This window comes from Pogonomyrmex barbatus, unplaced genomic scaffold, assembly GCF_055798465.1.
Source record: "Pogonomyrmex barbatus isolate J1 unplaced genomic scaffold, ASM5579846v1 scaffold16, whole genome shotgun sequence".
Classification (NCBI taxonomy): Eukaryota; Metazoa; Arthropoda; class Insecta; order Hymenoptera; family Formicidae; genus Pogonomyrmex; species Pogonomyrmex barbatus.
Window position 1 is genome coordinate 3,005,622 of NW_028297112.1, and position 15,392 is coordinate 3,021,013.

Here is a 15,392-nt window from a genome sequence, read left to right on the forward strand (position 1 = left end):
ATCTCAAAAGTTTAGCAGACTCGGTGCTAACTCGCCGGAGTTACGATACTAGAGAGGTTCGTATCTCGGCGTTTAATGGGATCGGGACAAAGTGGCCCGCAAATTCCGCGGCAAAATAAAACGAGATAGCGCGGCGCGAGGCGTGCGCAACTTTTAAAACTACGATGGGAAATGCAATTTACCGTTGATGCGCGACCCGCGCGACAATTCTCCTACTTTGTTCCTACGAGTTAATTATATGCAAACAATTAATTAACCGCGCGCCCATCGGCGAACCGTTTGTCTTCGCGAGTACTCCATCGAAATGCCCCTCGTTCCTTCGGATTATTTATCGCTGGTAATGCAACCAATTTCCGCGACGAATTACTTTAACTAACTCAGATGTAAGTAAATTCCCTTGCGCGGATTTTAAAATAAAAATCTACGGAAGAAGGAAATTAAGCTAATAAAGTTAGTTTCGCGGATATTCAAGAATCAAAGGGAACATGTAGTATTAAAATAATCATTCAATATTATCAGCAAATATTTTTTGTATGTCGGAATTAATATCAACAAATTTCCTTTTTAATTCTGGATAATGTTTTTATTTATTATAACGCGCGCAATAATTGTTAATGTAGTTCTATCATATGTTATGTTCATAATAAAATAAATTTGTTCTGTAATCACAACGTACTATTTTTTTAATTTTATTACGTAAAATAACGATTTGTTAATATAATTTTGCCACAGCAGCATAAAACGAGATTCATTATATTTATTTAAAATTTGTGTAAAGTTTTATATTAAATAAATATGTCGTATTAACAGAGTAATGATATTGCTATATTGTGTACTAATATACGAAAAATGAATAAAAGAAGATAAATAAATGTCTGCAGTTCGTTTATAGAGCCTTCCAATTAAATCTTCCATCATGCATCTCTTCATTTCAAAGTAAACATTCATATTATTTTATTACAATGGTTTTAATTTTTTCGTCCAAACATATCCAGTTTTATTTTATCTCTGTGATATTATAAAAGTAACGGAGATATAGAACTGCAAGATTAATAAATGTAAATCCGATAAATGTAAAATTGTTACTCACCGATTCTCCATTCGGCATTGGCCGTCTTGAATTTTGCAATTAGTTCTGAAGTCCTTGTAGATCTGATTGCAAGGTTTTCCACGCTGACAAAGATTAAGTGCATGATTGCATGTCGGCAATGCGTCTATCGGATATGGATCCTTATCTATAAAAATATTTATTAAAAAAATAAGTAAAAATAAGTATATTCGAAATCATTTATTAAAAATTAATAAAGCAAATAAGATAAAACTATGGATGCAAAGGATATCAATGTGAAACAAAGATTATTAATTTTAATATAGTAACAACATATATACATAATTTCTTTTTTCTGTGTAACAAATATTATATCTTCTGCATATTTCATATATTTATTTGCGAGGTCAAGATGATTTATTCATTATGCATTTGTAATAGATTATCAATGGATATTTTTATGGATATTTTATGGATGTTCTCCCAAGAATAATTGCTTTTCCCTTTGACTCATTTTCATTGAGAAAGTGAAGAAATAATCTGTTGATCGGTCACTTTTTTATTTCCCCATCTTCATCTCTCTTTTTTATGTCATTCTTAAAGTACTTTTATTTGAATCGTATTAAATCAAATGTAAACTATAGATAAACTGTATATTTCAATCTCACAATTGATATATCTCATGATTTATTTTATTCGCGCTAATAATATATATCAGAATATATTTCGGAAAGTACTTCAACAATCAAAAAGCTTTTGTGGCTAAAATTATTTGACTATTTGACTTGTTCTAATTGGAATAAGTGCAAAATAACCAGATTTATCAAAGTAGATACAGCAGGAATTGAGAATTGTCTTTATTTTTTTTTGTCTTATATCATTTGTCCACATATATTTCTATGACATATATCCTTTGTCATCTTTATATTATATTAAAATCTGTAGTGTAGAAGAATAAATTTTTCAATACGAGTGACTATTTTAAATTAAATCACGTGATCAAACAACAATATCTTCTCTTCTTTCTAGGTAAGATATAGTTTACAACGAGTTTAATTCATTTTTTATTACAAAACTAATTTTACAGAGATGCATGCACTGGCAAAAACTAAAATAAATTCGAGAAAAATTTACTTTTCCAAAAACGCAAACTATTATGCAGTATCTTGAAAACTTCACAAACTTTTATAATCATGCCTGCGTATATAACGTTTTGACATTTAAACAATTTTTCAAAACCGCGGGTCATTAAGCTTTTAAAGTTTTAAAAAATCTGCCCGCTTGACACAACATGCAATATAGCTCGCGATTCGCGGGCTGATTCTTTTTGCAATCTTGCTGCCTGCTTCCGCTTCCTTTTTCGAAGCACGAGAGCGAATTTAATCTCATTAAGTGCCGAAGCTTCCTGGTTTCATAGCCGGCGCCGGCTGCGCGGCGGGGTTTCCATTATCCGTCGCGCTCTTGTATGACCGGCTTTCGGCAGGATAAATGTAATTAAGCCGCGATCTGGAGTGGCCTAATTGCACAACTTATTACTTGAATTATACTTACGCCTCTATGCGCGTTCGTGATTTATCCTAATCTGCGTAATTCGATAATCGATAAGGACCTTCCATATTTCTAATCCTGATTTAATCGTCTACGATTACATGCTATTTACATTCAACAGAGTTAACTAGAAAAGTATTCTTGTCTACAACTTTATACAGATTCATTAGTCAATAATGAGTCAATATTAAGTTAAAAAGAAAATAGGCCAATATGTTAAATCAGAAAATGTTGCATAAAAAAAAATTGTCATCGTGGCTATATATTGAACGTAGCAGATTATCAATATCCTACCATTCTCTGTTCTTTTTATAAATCCGAAAATAACTTATTGATATTTGAAATATAAAAAGCTTTTTCGTAGGCAACAATTTTTTCCGAATGTGAATTGAAAATGTAAAAAAGATAATAAATGGGAAATGAAACAAATGAAAAACAGCAGTTATTTAGAAAAGCTCAAAATTCATTCATGGTACACACAAATAAACCGAGAAAAATCGAGAAAATTAACAGCAAAGTCCATCCATAAGAAGCAAAAATATAAAATAGTGAGTGCAAAAATATTGGTTAGGCCTTTGTTTCCCTTGAAAAATAAATGTCCGAATAGCATCTACAGTTGTTTTATTTTAAATTTCACGTACATTTCATGTCAAATTTGTACGACTTTCACGATGTTGGTCGTAAGAAATTACTAACTTGACACAGAATCGATACCAAATACGTCGATTGACTTCCCGTGATACATCAAATTCCGATTAAAAAAAAAAAATTCAATATAATGACAAAAATATATAATTGTTTTGTCAATTCACTCATCGTAATACGCGCCTTAATCGTATCACATGGTGTGTACGTCGTACAGAGTTGAATATAACGATTTGCGTATGTAACTAAACGTTAACTTTCAGTTTATCGCTAATATGGATTATTACCTTTCCATTCGACGTAGTCGCACGGGTGGTCGAACAGGAAGTTCTGAAAACTGTTGCAGTCTGGATCGACATGCGGCTCCCTGCAGAGGCACGTTGGTCGGAAGAAAGTGAAAGCCTGCAGGGTACGCAGAGCCGCCTGACACTTTTTCACCGTCACCGTCGAGCATGCCACTGTAACCGGAGAAATTATTATTAAAACGACGCAACAATGTTTCGGTCGGGTGACAAATCACGTGCGAATTTTAGCACGCGATAGCGGCCATCGCGCGCAAATTGGCTCGACAGTATAACGTATAAGCTGCGTGACTAATGGCGGGCCAAATATAAGTTGTCGTATTGTTTGATAGAATTTATGCAGAATGTTTTATCCGTCGGCGGGCTTACGCGCCACGCTTACACTTTTAAATTGACACATATACGACGACTTAAAATCGCGAATGTGTAAGTGCGAAAAGTTGGGTGGAAAAAATGCGATAAAGCGTTCTCACGCGGATATTATTTTTTTTGAAAGCAAATCCGTTCTACTAGATTGTTGTAAAACGCGTGGACGCGAGATCTCCGTGGAACAATTAATTTTTCCACCGATACCCATTCTCGTTTGTTCTCGTTATGTCGTCCGGATAGTTTTGTCGACAACAATCAAAAATCATACAGCGCGCAAATAATTTGACAAGTTACTATCGTTTCCGATAGTCATATTGAAATAAAGTTAATAAAACGATATTAATAAAATATAATTAATGTAAATAATTAGCATGAAGTAAATTATTTATAAATAAATATTAATTTTTGTAGAAATGGATTGTATTATCAACTATCGACGTAATAATTACTTTATTATAATTACTTTATGTGATATTAACATAGTATCAAACTATTCATAATAAGTCATGCAAAAAGTTTAAATCAAACATCCATCAAATGGACTTAATGTTGAATTTAAATTATTTGCAAAATTGAAAAGAAAATGATTGTACAATGTTTAAGTGAACTTATCGTAGCATGTTGAAATATAACGGCAACAATTATTTGTCACAGTATACTCGTACATTAATCGCGCTACAACTAGACGGTGACATTAATGTATGCCATTATTACATAACGTTCGTGCGTGATGTAATTTACTTAATATATTTATCGTAGTTAATAACCATCTTAACCCTAAGAGATTTATAAACAAATTTAAAATTACATTAACAAATGTAAAATTATATTTATTATAAATCTCTTATTTATAAATACTAAAATCAATAAAATATAGAATATTATATAAAGAGTATATTATATATCATCTTAAATAAAATCTTAATATTTAAATATTGCAAAAGAGTATCATATAAATTAGACATTTAATAAATTTTATTGAATTTCGATTTTAATAATTATAATTTTTTAACACAAAATTTTGTAAAAGGAAATTTATTATGTAATTGCAAAATCTCAATTTATTAGCAAATAAATAATGAATTTAACTAATAATTTAAATTAAACAAATATTTTATAATATATATACAAGATATCTGATTTTTAATAGTACAATGCTTATGCACAGGTATATCGGATCAAATTGAGCAAGAAAATCCTTTACCATTTTGCGATTTTCGCAATTAATAACAAATTATTAATTGAATAATTTTTTAATGTTTACATTTATAAATTTTAGTATGACGATTTCCCATTATTTTTATAAATTTTTTAGAAAATATAATTTTTCTTAGCAAGATTTAAATAAATCCGATGCTTTTTTAAAAAATCGTTTTATGCTTTATTCAACATTTCGACGCTCGCGGCTTAATTAGTATAACGTCATTCGGAGAAAGAATGGAAGTGAGAGAGTGCTTTAATTACTATCCTGAGACACCGTAAGTTTCGTAATAACTGAGCGGTGCCAAGCTATAAGTAATGAATCCAGATGTCGGCGTTACCGTTGACGTCGACGTTGTCGTCGTCGTCGTCGTCGCCGAATGTCAGACAGAAAAATGACGGAGCAGCAGTGCGAAAGTTTCAATTACATTCTGATGTTATCACCTGCCGCTTCCTCATTCCCTTCCCAATTCATTCTGTCGGTTCTAATGTTTCAACCCTACTTCGGACTATACGGACTTGCCCTTGCATCCACGTTCTTTCATTAAACACAAAATAGAAATGCTTAAAAAGGAGTATCTTTGGTAATTTGAAAAACAGAAAAGTTTCAGAGGCCAATTGTGTGGACAGAAGAGTAATCTTTTACTGGGTCAGTTGTCCCAGATCTTTTTAAAGAGAATTAAATTAATTTATATTGATCTTCCACAAATGAATTACAATTTTCAACATTGGCCAAAATTGGATGAGAAGTGAAAAAAAATTTACTAATTCATGATTAAAATTTATTAATAAATGACTAATTATCAGTATTAAATTACAGGGTCAATAAAGTATTTTAATAAAACTATAGTATAGCAAAAATCAAATCTAAAGAGTAACTTACAATAGCGGTTTAAAGGTGACTGAAAAAATCATATGTATCATAATGCAAGCTAATATGCTGAAATTGTGAAATTTTAAAGCGTTGCTTTAAAATTTATGCCAAAACAATAAAACGATAAAGCAAAGTAGATATTGTAATAATAGACAGAAATTTTGTCATTAATAGAATTTTGCATATCTAAAACAGCTTTTAAAAGAAATGTTGATAAAAATAATACTATTATTGTTATAATAAAAATATAAAAAGTTTTAAGTATTTTATTACTCGTAAATGAAAAATATATAAAGTCTCGAACTAATTTTCTGTTTGAAACTTTCTATCTTTTCATTAATTAGCAATCCATTAATAGTTTCAAATAACTATTTTGATTTAAGTTTTGATAAACTTGATAATTACTTTTCGTTACACCGGTTCTTGACAGTTTCTTAGGCAAGTCAATCTATTATCTATAAAAATTGTATCAAATCGAATATTGCATTTTACGAACTTTGGGTGACAAATTGTGAGTAATAAAATTCCACCGAAAGGAAAGTCGTATTGTTAATGACGAATTAATAATACTTGAAAGACATATGCCATGTTTCAAAACAGCCAGAAATAAAAGTTATCTCAGTAATTCGGCGTACTAAAATATACGTATATTTACCGTATATTTCCGTCAAGACTATAATCGGAAATTTGTCAAAATGAAGGACGCCATAATACAATTAAATGGCTATTACACGAATAGCAACAAGCGGAATAAAACATGACGAACGAGAGACCGTTTCCAATAAATAATGCTAATCCATTATACTGTAAAAGAAAATAATTGACAGAAATAATTAACGATAGTTGAAATATAACTGTGAAAAATGTAAAAATATTTATATAGCGGAATAATACTACTATAATACTAAAAGAATTAAATTAAATCAGAAAGTTATTTCATATTTATCATCGAATTGTCGAAAACAACTAATTAGTAATTGGATCGTTATAGTAATTTTTAATATCATCGTAAATATCTGATTTTTGTTATTTATGATTAGATATTCTTGCAGATTGCTAGTTTTCGTAAAGTACCATATTCATGTCGCAAAAATATACTACGCACGCGTGCATAGATGTGGAGGAAAAAATTAGAACGAGGCAAACAAACTATCAGCCGCACTAGGAAAATCTGAAAACAGACTTTTCATTCTCGTGCAGCGAGTACGAGGAAATATGTACGAGAATACAGCTTTGAAGTCGGCGCGACTATCACTTGCAGCCATGTACTGTATCTGTTTTTGACACGTTTGTGTTTTCGAACAGTTGTAATAATTGCGACCAAAATTCATCGCAATATTGCATTGTGCATAATATTTTTAACTTGCTTTATTGATTAAACAAAGTTTTATAAACATTTGTGCATAATTTATAAACTCTATATTTACTGTTTTCCATACTCGTCGGAATGATATAATAATAGAAAATGAATATTGTAATAAATATTTAATAACATTTCGTTAAATATGCACAAAATAAAGCAAACAAAAATTAGTCACGCAATATAGTCGCGGAATATAAAATATTAATAAACAATCCATTTTTTTAACATTACTTAAGATTATATAAGTATTTAAAATAATATTATATAAAATTGTTATATTTTTCCATTTTGATACATTATTTTGAAAGATTTATTTATAAAATTATTTATATATCTAATTAATATTTAGTAAATCATTAAAATCTCATTATGCCAGAATTATACTTTTAATATCAATTCCTTTATAAAACTTGATTTAAATTTTAGGCTTTTGCGATTTTTGTATAATATTTTATATGTATATATATATATATATATATATATATATATATATACTTTTAAAGTTACTTTTATATATATTTATATATATTTAAATTTACTTTGTATACTTATATATATATATATATATATATATATATATATTTATTTATTTATTTATTAATTACTTAATTTTCATACAAGCGTTTTTCTCTAACGGGACAAGTACAATCTCAAAAGTTATTTTTATACAAGAATTGAAAGAAGAATTGAGCTAAAATAAAAATTTCTTGTCGAGGCAATGTTCAAAATAAATAAGGCTCGACTCGTTTCGCGAGGTTCTACTCCGCTTTAATTATCGGGGTGTGTATCCGGGAACATCCTACGGTGATGAACGGCGCCGCGGCTCCATAAAAAGCGCGAGCGTTCCAGAATCGTTCTACCGTGAGCTATAATTCATGGATGGAAAAAAACAGTATCGGAAAAAAGTGTGCCAAAGAGGGAGAAAGAGAGTGGTCGGGAAAAGTTGCAGTCTCTGTGCCGAAACTGACGACGCGTATTCTCTCTTCGCGGGCTCGCGCTATCTTCCTCCCGCACCGGCGCCATTGTGCTCGAGGGTCGTGCATGCCGCTTTGGCATAACAACGTACATTGTACTTCCGAACAATGCTATCCTTCTGTCAGCCTGTACAACCACCCTTCTTTCCCCGCGTCGCCGATGCTCCCCATCTTATCGTGCGGCGGGTGTTCATCCCTTTTTTTCGATCCGGGCTTTTTGAGGGAATAAACGACACCACGATTGACAGTTAAGGAGGGTGCGAATAGCTCGTGTCATTTCGAACAAGCACCATAAAATCGAAAAATTGATGAGCTGACCTTAGGGATTATTTTTTTTCTTCTTCAAGAGCTACTTCTGCGATTTGAAATGATTTTCTTAAAAGAGTCTATATTTTCAAAAAATATTTTTGACAATTTGTTTTTTATAAACCGAGAATAATTTGGAATTTTCGTAGAAAAAATAAGAATAAAATCATCATGCAGTTTACGTCGTTCAACTATCAAATGTGCTTAAATTAACCGAGTGAAATTATTTAGACGTGAAATAGTGAATTAAGAAAAATGTGTTGGGAAAAATGGCTACTTCTCCAACATTAGCGATGCTAAACGGAACAGCAGCTGCTCACTCAAAAACTCGCTCAACTTGATGACGCTAGATTTCAAAGTCCACTCAAACTACGCGACCCTTCAACTCTCGCGGAAGTATTGGGTCAAGAATTTCCCTCGACTTTACGTTAATGGCCACTACATTGCTTCTGCCTTGCAAAAAGTTTAGGAAGAGAACAGACAATTTAAAAATTTGTATATTCTCCCGCATTAAAAAAAAAGTCTTATTTATAATTTCTTATACAAAACATCAACAAGTTACTTGTAGTATTACATCTATCTTTTATGTATGATTATTATTGTATATAATAAATATTACATACAACGTGTGATATATAACTAATATTTATAAATAATATGGTGAATATAATAAGAAAGGATATGCAAAAACAAAGCGTTAAATAAAGCAGAAAAGATTGAATAAAATCTGTATGCACTTATAAAACATTGTGTCATTGGGTAAAAGGATTTCAACCCTCTTCAAGTGCCGTCGGTCTCTCCATCTTGAAGTTATTGTTTTAGGTTGAGAGTGTAAATGGAATTCGCACAAAAACACGAACGGCGTGCTACGGTGTGCCGTTTCTAAATTGAAAATTTGTCTAAAATCCTTTCCCCTATCAATTGCTTTCCATTCTTGAGAGAAAATTACATTCTAAACTCTTTCTGATAAAATTATAAGAGCAACGTCGATTATATCTATATATTGAAATTTCAATAAATATCGATGAGACATTCTAAATTTAAATATATAATAATTTTTCGACTATTTCGAGATATCATATACGCGCTGATAAAAATAGGATCTATCTCAAATTTGTTCTAAATAATTCTAAAATTCCTTTTACTTAATTAAACGTAATAAACTGCACGCTCTATGTGCATTTTAATTTTCTGATTACTTGAATAATTATTTATCTTTCTGATCGATATAAAAATAAATTGTTGAAAGTGCGGTTCATGTTAACAAATAATATTGATTCAAATTACTACACAATATGCAAACATCTCTTTAATCAGATTGTGAATTGCTATATAATTAAGCTTGTGGTTATTAAAATTAATTAACTGAATAATTTCATAATTTTCTTTTCAATTTCTCAAGAGTATACAAACGATGACGTTTATTAATTTTTAATACTAACATATTACGCTAATGCCAATCAATCGATATCGAGGTATGACATTGCGGATTATTTACGTCTCTAATTCAGTTCTGCATGCAAATCAATGTGCATCGTACGCTTGATTATGCATGGTTGAGCTTACGTTCTCGCGTGGCGTTCAACAACCTGGTTAAAGGTAAAATGGAGCTCGTGTTCCGACGTTACTCGTATTCCAACTATCGTTAGATTATCAGTTGGATAAACCGATAAATCAACTATCGTTTGATCATAAAGCAACCTGGATCCTGAATCAATACACGGAGAAAATATCTTCGATATCGGAATCGGAATTGATAGAAGCATTCTATAATAATTAGTAAGCGTAACAAGAATCTCAAAAGCTAATTAAATATTAATTAAACTTATAATTGAGTTAGCGCAAGATTTTATCAATCTTCATTACGAAACATAATGAAAAACTATGAAAAATTGTTAAAATACCTTCAATACAATACAATAATAACTATCCTTTAATCAACCTATATTTGTTCTACTATTACAAATAGTAATTCAATCTCTCATGTCTAATTTATTTTTAATTTAAATTACGCGATAGATTTAATAAATTTTGCAAACTTTTAAATAATAATGAAACCTAGATAATTTGATATTACAAATGCGTTTAATTAAATAAAACATAAAATGTGTGATAAATAAAATAAAAGACACATTAAAGATTTTATAATATGATATTTATCTAAAATAACTGAATATATTGAGTGAATATATTAAGAAAAATATCACAAGATGTAATCATGCACATAATCGAGTGCACTCCATTGAAGAAAAAAAATACAGAAAAAACAACCGCACCGGTACAATATTTAATCTCCTAATGCAGGATTATAAAAAAAAATTTAAAAGAGAATATATTGTAGCTCTGACTTGAAGAAGCAGGAAATTAATTATATTAAGGATTTATATCAAGATTATATATTATTCTATTATTTGTATTTCGAATATAATATTTTCTTTGCTTTATGATTATCTATGTATCAATATTGATGGATTTAAATTCTTACATTAAATTACATTAATACAGATATTCAGATAAAAACTGAAGATTGATAGAATATTCATAGAACGCAGTTATAAAATAAAAAAAACAAAATAGTACTATTCACAAACAAAAAAGTCTTGATTGTTAAATGTCAATAATTAAGTAAAGACATTTATTAATTATTCAGAATAAGTCAACATCCGCTTTTCTCATCAATCGTCCTCTCAAGATGGATCAAGATGAATAATTCATAACAGCAATTATATCAAAGACCCGATAAGTTCACGTAGCATGATTAATAAGTTCATAGTCATTTACTTGCTTTAGTGTGAAATAGCTTCAATTAATTCTAATAAAGCAATCTCAGAAATATTTTTCCATAATATAATCTTTTTCCATAATATAATATATTCTCAGGACACAAGGCAATACTGACTGATTTTATTTATGATTCAGCGCTTGTGCAGACCGCCATATTGCTTCCACGGTCTGAAATATCACTACTGCATTGAATATATTCTGCAATAACTACTCGCTAGCCTGTGGTAACGATGCAACTAGCGTTCTTTCTGTTCCGTTTGTAAATAAGTGAGAGGCAAATAATAAGCGACTACATGCATGACATTTTACTTGTATATTTATTAATAGAATTCTGGTTGATATTTTAATATTAAATGTAAGATTTATATGATTTGGTTTTTGATCTTTTTCAATATGCAACAAATATTTTATAAAAACATGTTAACTAAAAAAAGCTTATATATAAATAATAATATCAAAAATCCTATAATACACATGGAACAATTAAGTTCAATATCGATTTCTTTGTGAAATAGTTGATATATGGTTCTTATAGTGAAGTCAATATTTTCTATATATTTTCTATCTATATAATAATTTATTTGTAAAATTTACTGCCACTGAAAACTTTTTTGAGATTTAATATATAAAACTTTAATATATAAAACGACTCCAATATTGAGTTAGTGAAAAGATAATTAATCGAAGCCGTACTCTAATATGGCAAGGTAAATTGTGTGTCGCCCTCGCCGATTGCCGTGTCGTGTGAGGGAAATATTTTAATCTTGTCCCTAATGAGGCAGTCCACAATATATAATTGATTTATAACGATAATATTTTAGTGGATTTAATCGATTAATGTCAAATCTATTACAGTAGAGTTAGGCCGTTTATGGTGATAATGTTTATCGTATTCGCACATTGTCTGTCTTTCGACTAGCACACTTGTTTAAAATTTATTAACGTTTTTTAAAATTCATTTGACGATTTAACTTTTGAAATTTACACGTTATCGAGTATTAGAGTTAGCGACTTAATTATCTTTTCACTGAAGATGGCTCAATATTGGAGCCGAAACATTTAAAGGATTGATTTTTAATAAAGAAAAATTATAAATCTAATTGCGCACTGCTTACCGCGCGTTTCTCATTGCCCTTTGCTAATTAATTTGAATTAACGAGAAACTCATTAATTAAAATTGTTTAGATTGGAATAATTGATACTTTATATATATTGAACCGAAATAAAATGGCTGTATGAATTTTTTTCGCATTTTGAACAGAAAAAAATGACCATTTTAAAAATCAATTTACATGCAAATATGGACAACATTTGCAATTTCAGTTCATATCAGAGTCAATGCTCTATATTCGTCATCTTCTAATTCTTCGAATTTGAAATTATACACAAAAAGAAATCTTCCAAAAATTTAGATCAAGTTTAAAAAAGCTGAATCTTACTTTTAAAATTAAATATAAGTGCCAATTTATAATAATTATCATCGCCGTATTTGGAAGATTTAAACCAAGAGAAAGATATTTTCTATTTATGTAGTTTTCTATCTACTTATAATTTACAAAAAAAAATACAAAAAATTAATATATCTCAAATAATGAATTATTTTAAAACTTCTTCCACCGATATACTAAATAAAAATTTCCAATTTTAATAAATTTTTCGAGAATATCTCACATTATCGCTTTTTTGCGATTCTTTCATCTGTTCACGAATCTTCGCAAAGTGGCAAAATTTCATGGTAAGATGCGATTGGCCGTGCGGTCAATCCGTAAGTCAGCGACAGTGACTTCGGCATTGGTGCTGGTGTTGTGCGTCTTGCTGCACTTGCAACCAGGAATGCGCAGCCCAAGAAGAGAGCGATACAACCTCCACTTTGGAGTCGAACCGAAATCTCCTGAGTGGTCCAAACGCGCCTTTGGACTCGCTCTGAGTTGTGCGCTTGACAGCCTGCGGCGGCTAACCGGTTGCCTTGGCAGAACCTGGAATGGATGGTAGTAGGTCCTGGGATTTCCGGCTTTGTGGAAGCGTCAATGTGTACACATTCTACTGGCAAAGCCCCTTTTGCACACCCTCATCGCCTAGTACGAGCCGAGACGTCGTCCATTCCTCGGAGTTCCTTTTGGATTTATTCGTGTGACATTGCAAAAGATTTTTCCGGCGAGCGAGCTATTATAAAAGACTCCAAGCCTTTTTTACTCGGTGCAAAAATACACGTAAAATCTATTTATCAAAGAAAGCGTTTAATTTATATACGTCAAATAAAAATTTGGCTTATTCTATAAAATCAGGATCTTTCTAAAATACACGGTTCAATTAAAAATTATAATAAAATATAAATTCATCGTTTTCCATAGTTTGGCTTTACTCTTTTATAGACAAATTTTTAAATCAACAGGTTTAAACAAAATTTTTTTAATCTGTTGGGTTAAAAATATGTCCATAAAAACTATAGAGTAAAGCCGAACTATGAAAACCTAAATTATAATCAAATAAAATAAACAAATAAAATAAGTATCTTATATTTCAAGATTTAATAAACAAAATTTTATAAACAATTTTTTATTAATAATTTTACACACATGTACAGAAAGTTATGCAATATATTTTATAACATCTAATATCCTGATAAAAATGGATATATAACTTGCTCGAAAGTTTAACAACGTGTTGAATATATGATACAATAATGTATTGAATTTTGTGGTAATTTTGTAAAATTCTGCCAAAATCTGCATAACGTTGCACGACTAGAAGTACACGTGTTATTTAGAAAAAGAGATTTGTATGCGATTATCGTCAGTATTGTATCATCGGTGCAACGTTTTTCGGTCTCGATTGTATCGTAAATAAGTTACCGAGACTTCATCACACAAGTCGTATAAAACTTTCGTGAAACATTATCCGCGAACTCTCCGGTTCCACTTAGAATTTAAAACTTTCGAAGCGCATCCCGCAGGATTAGTGCAGACGCGCGACCGGGGATGCGTTACATGCACCGTCGTTGCAATCTGTTCATCATGCCGAGCGAAACATGCCGCACTAGCCGAAAAAGTACATTACCCGTCATTTCGAACCAGTTTCTAGGCCACGCCAGATTTTTTTTTATATATTCGTGGAATCCCATGTATTGTCTCTTTTTTTTTGTACTTTTATTGGCTATTAGAAAACATGAAAACAGATTTTTTTTTAAACTGTGTTTTTGAGTGATACTGCTAGCTTTTCGTGATGGACGAGCGCAATATATGATGTACAAACAATTGTTCAGTGAACATACAATAAAAAAATAAAAACCATAGTACTGCATTTGTTGAGATATAGCGCAGCTACAATTTTTATCCGTAATTTAATATTGTTTTTTGTATTAATTTTTACTTGTTAATTAATTTTTTAATTATCTAAATTACCTTTTGCGGTTACAATCTATTTGGAATTCATTCGCAATAATAAACTTTAATTTAAATTAATATCTTTAATTTGCCAAATGATTTAACAGATTTAATTATTTTATTGACCTAGTTATACATAGTAATTTAATATTATACAAAAATAGAAATAATTTTGTAATTATAAATAAAGAATAACACATATATGTATAATATTTTATTAAATTGTAATATATATAATAAAATCTAATATACAAAGAAAAAGATAATTTTTGTTTCCCATTTTATAATTCGTTTTTACAATTTTTAGTAATATTTCTAATACTTTACATATATTAAAAATTACAAAAGTTTCAAAAATTACATTTAACTTTTGTGCTTCTTTCAATCCGTAAATATTTCAAACATTAATTTTAATAATTCCCAATTTTAACGATATTATATAAATATTTTCGCAATTAATTAATTATTCTTCAAACTGTTATTTCACTAGCATATTTAGCTTAATACCAATATGCTTCTATGCATATTTTTGTAAAAAGATAAGAAGTTTGCTTATTAGAGAGTTCTCAAGCTCTTCGAATACATAATACCTCGGT

The 15,392-nt window shown here is 30.0% G+C and overlaps 1 protein-coding gene across 2 annotated transcripts in view; it reads right to left on the minus strand.

Annotated features, from left to right (window-relative positions):
• The window catches only part of Gfrl (Glial cell line-derived neurotrophic family receptor-like), a 264,405-nt gene that overhangs the window by 121,708 nt on the left and 127,305 nt on the right, over positions 1 to 15,392 (minus strand). For both annotated transcript variants that reach the window (XM_089073808.1, XM_025217922.2), the window contains 2 exons: positions 3,529 to 3,699; positions 1,091 to 1,235 (listed from right to left, as the gene is read on the minus strand). In XM_089073808.1, coding sequence (XP_088929934.1) covers positions 1,091 to 1,235; positions 3,529 to 3,699 — 316 coding nt within the window. The remainder of the gene's footprint in view (positions 1 to 1,090; positions 1,236 to 3,528; positions 3,700 to 15,392) is intronic.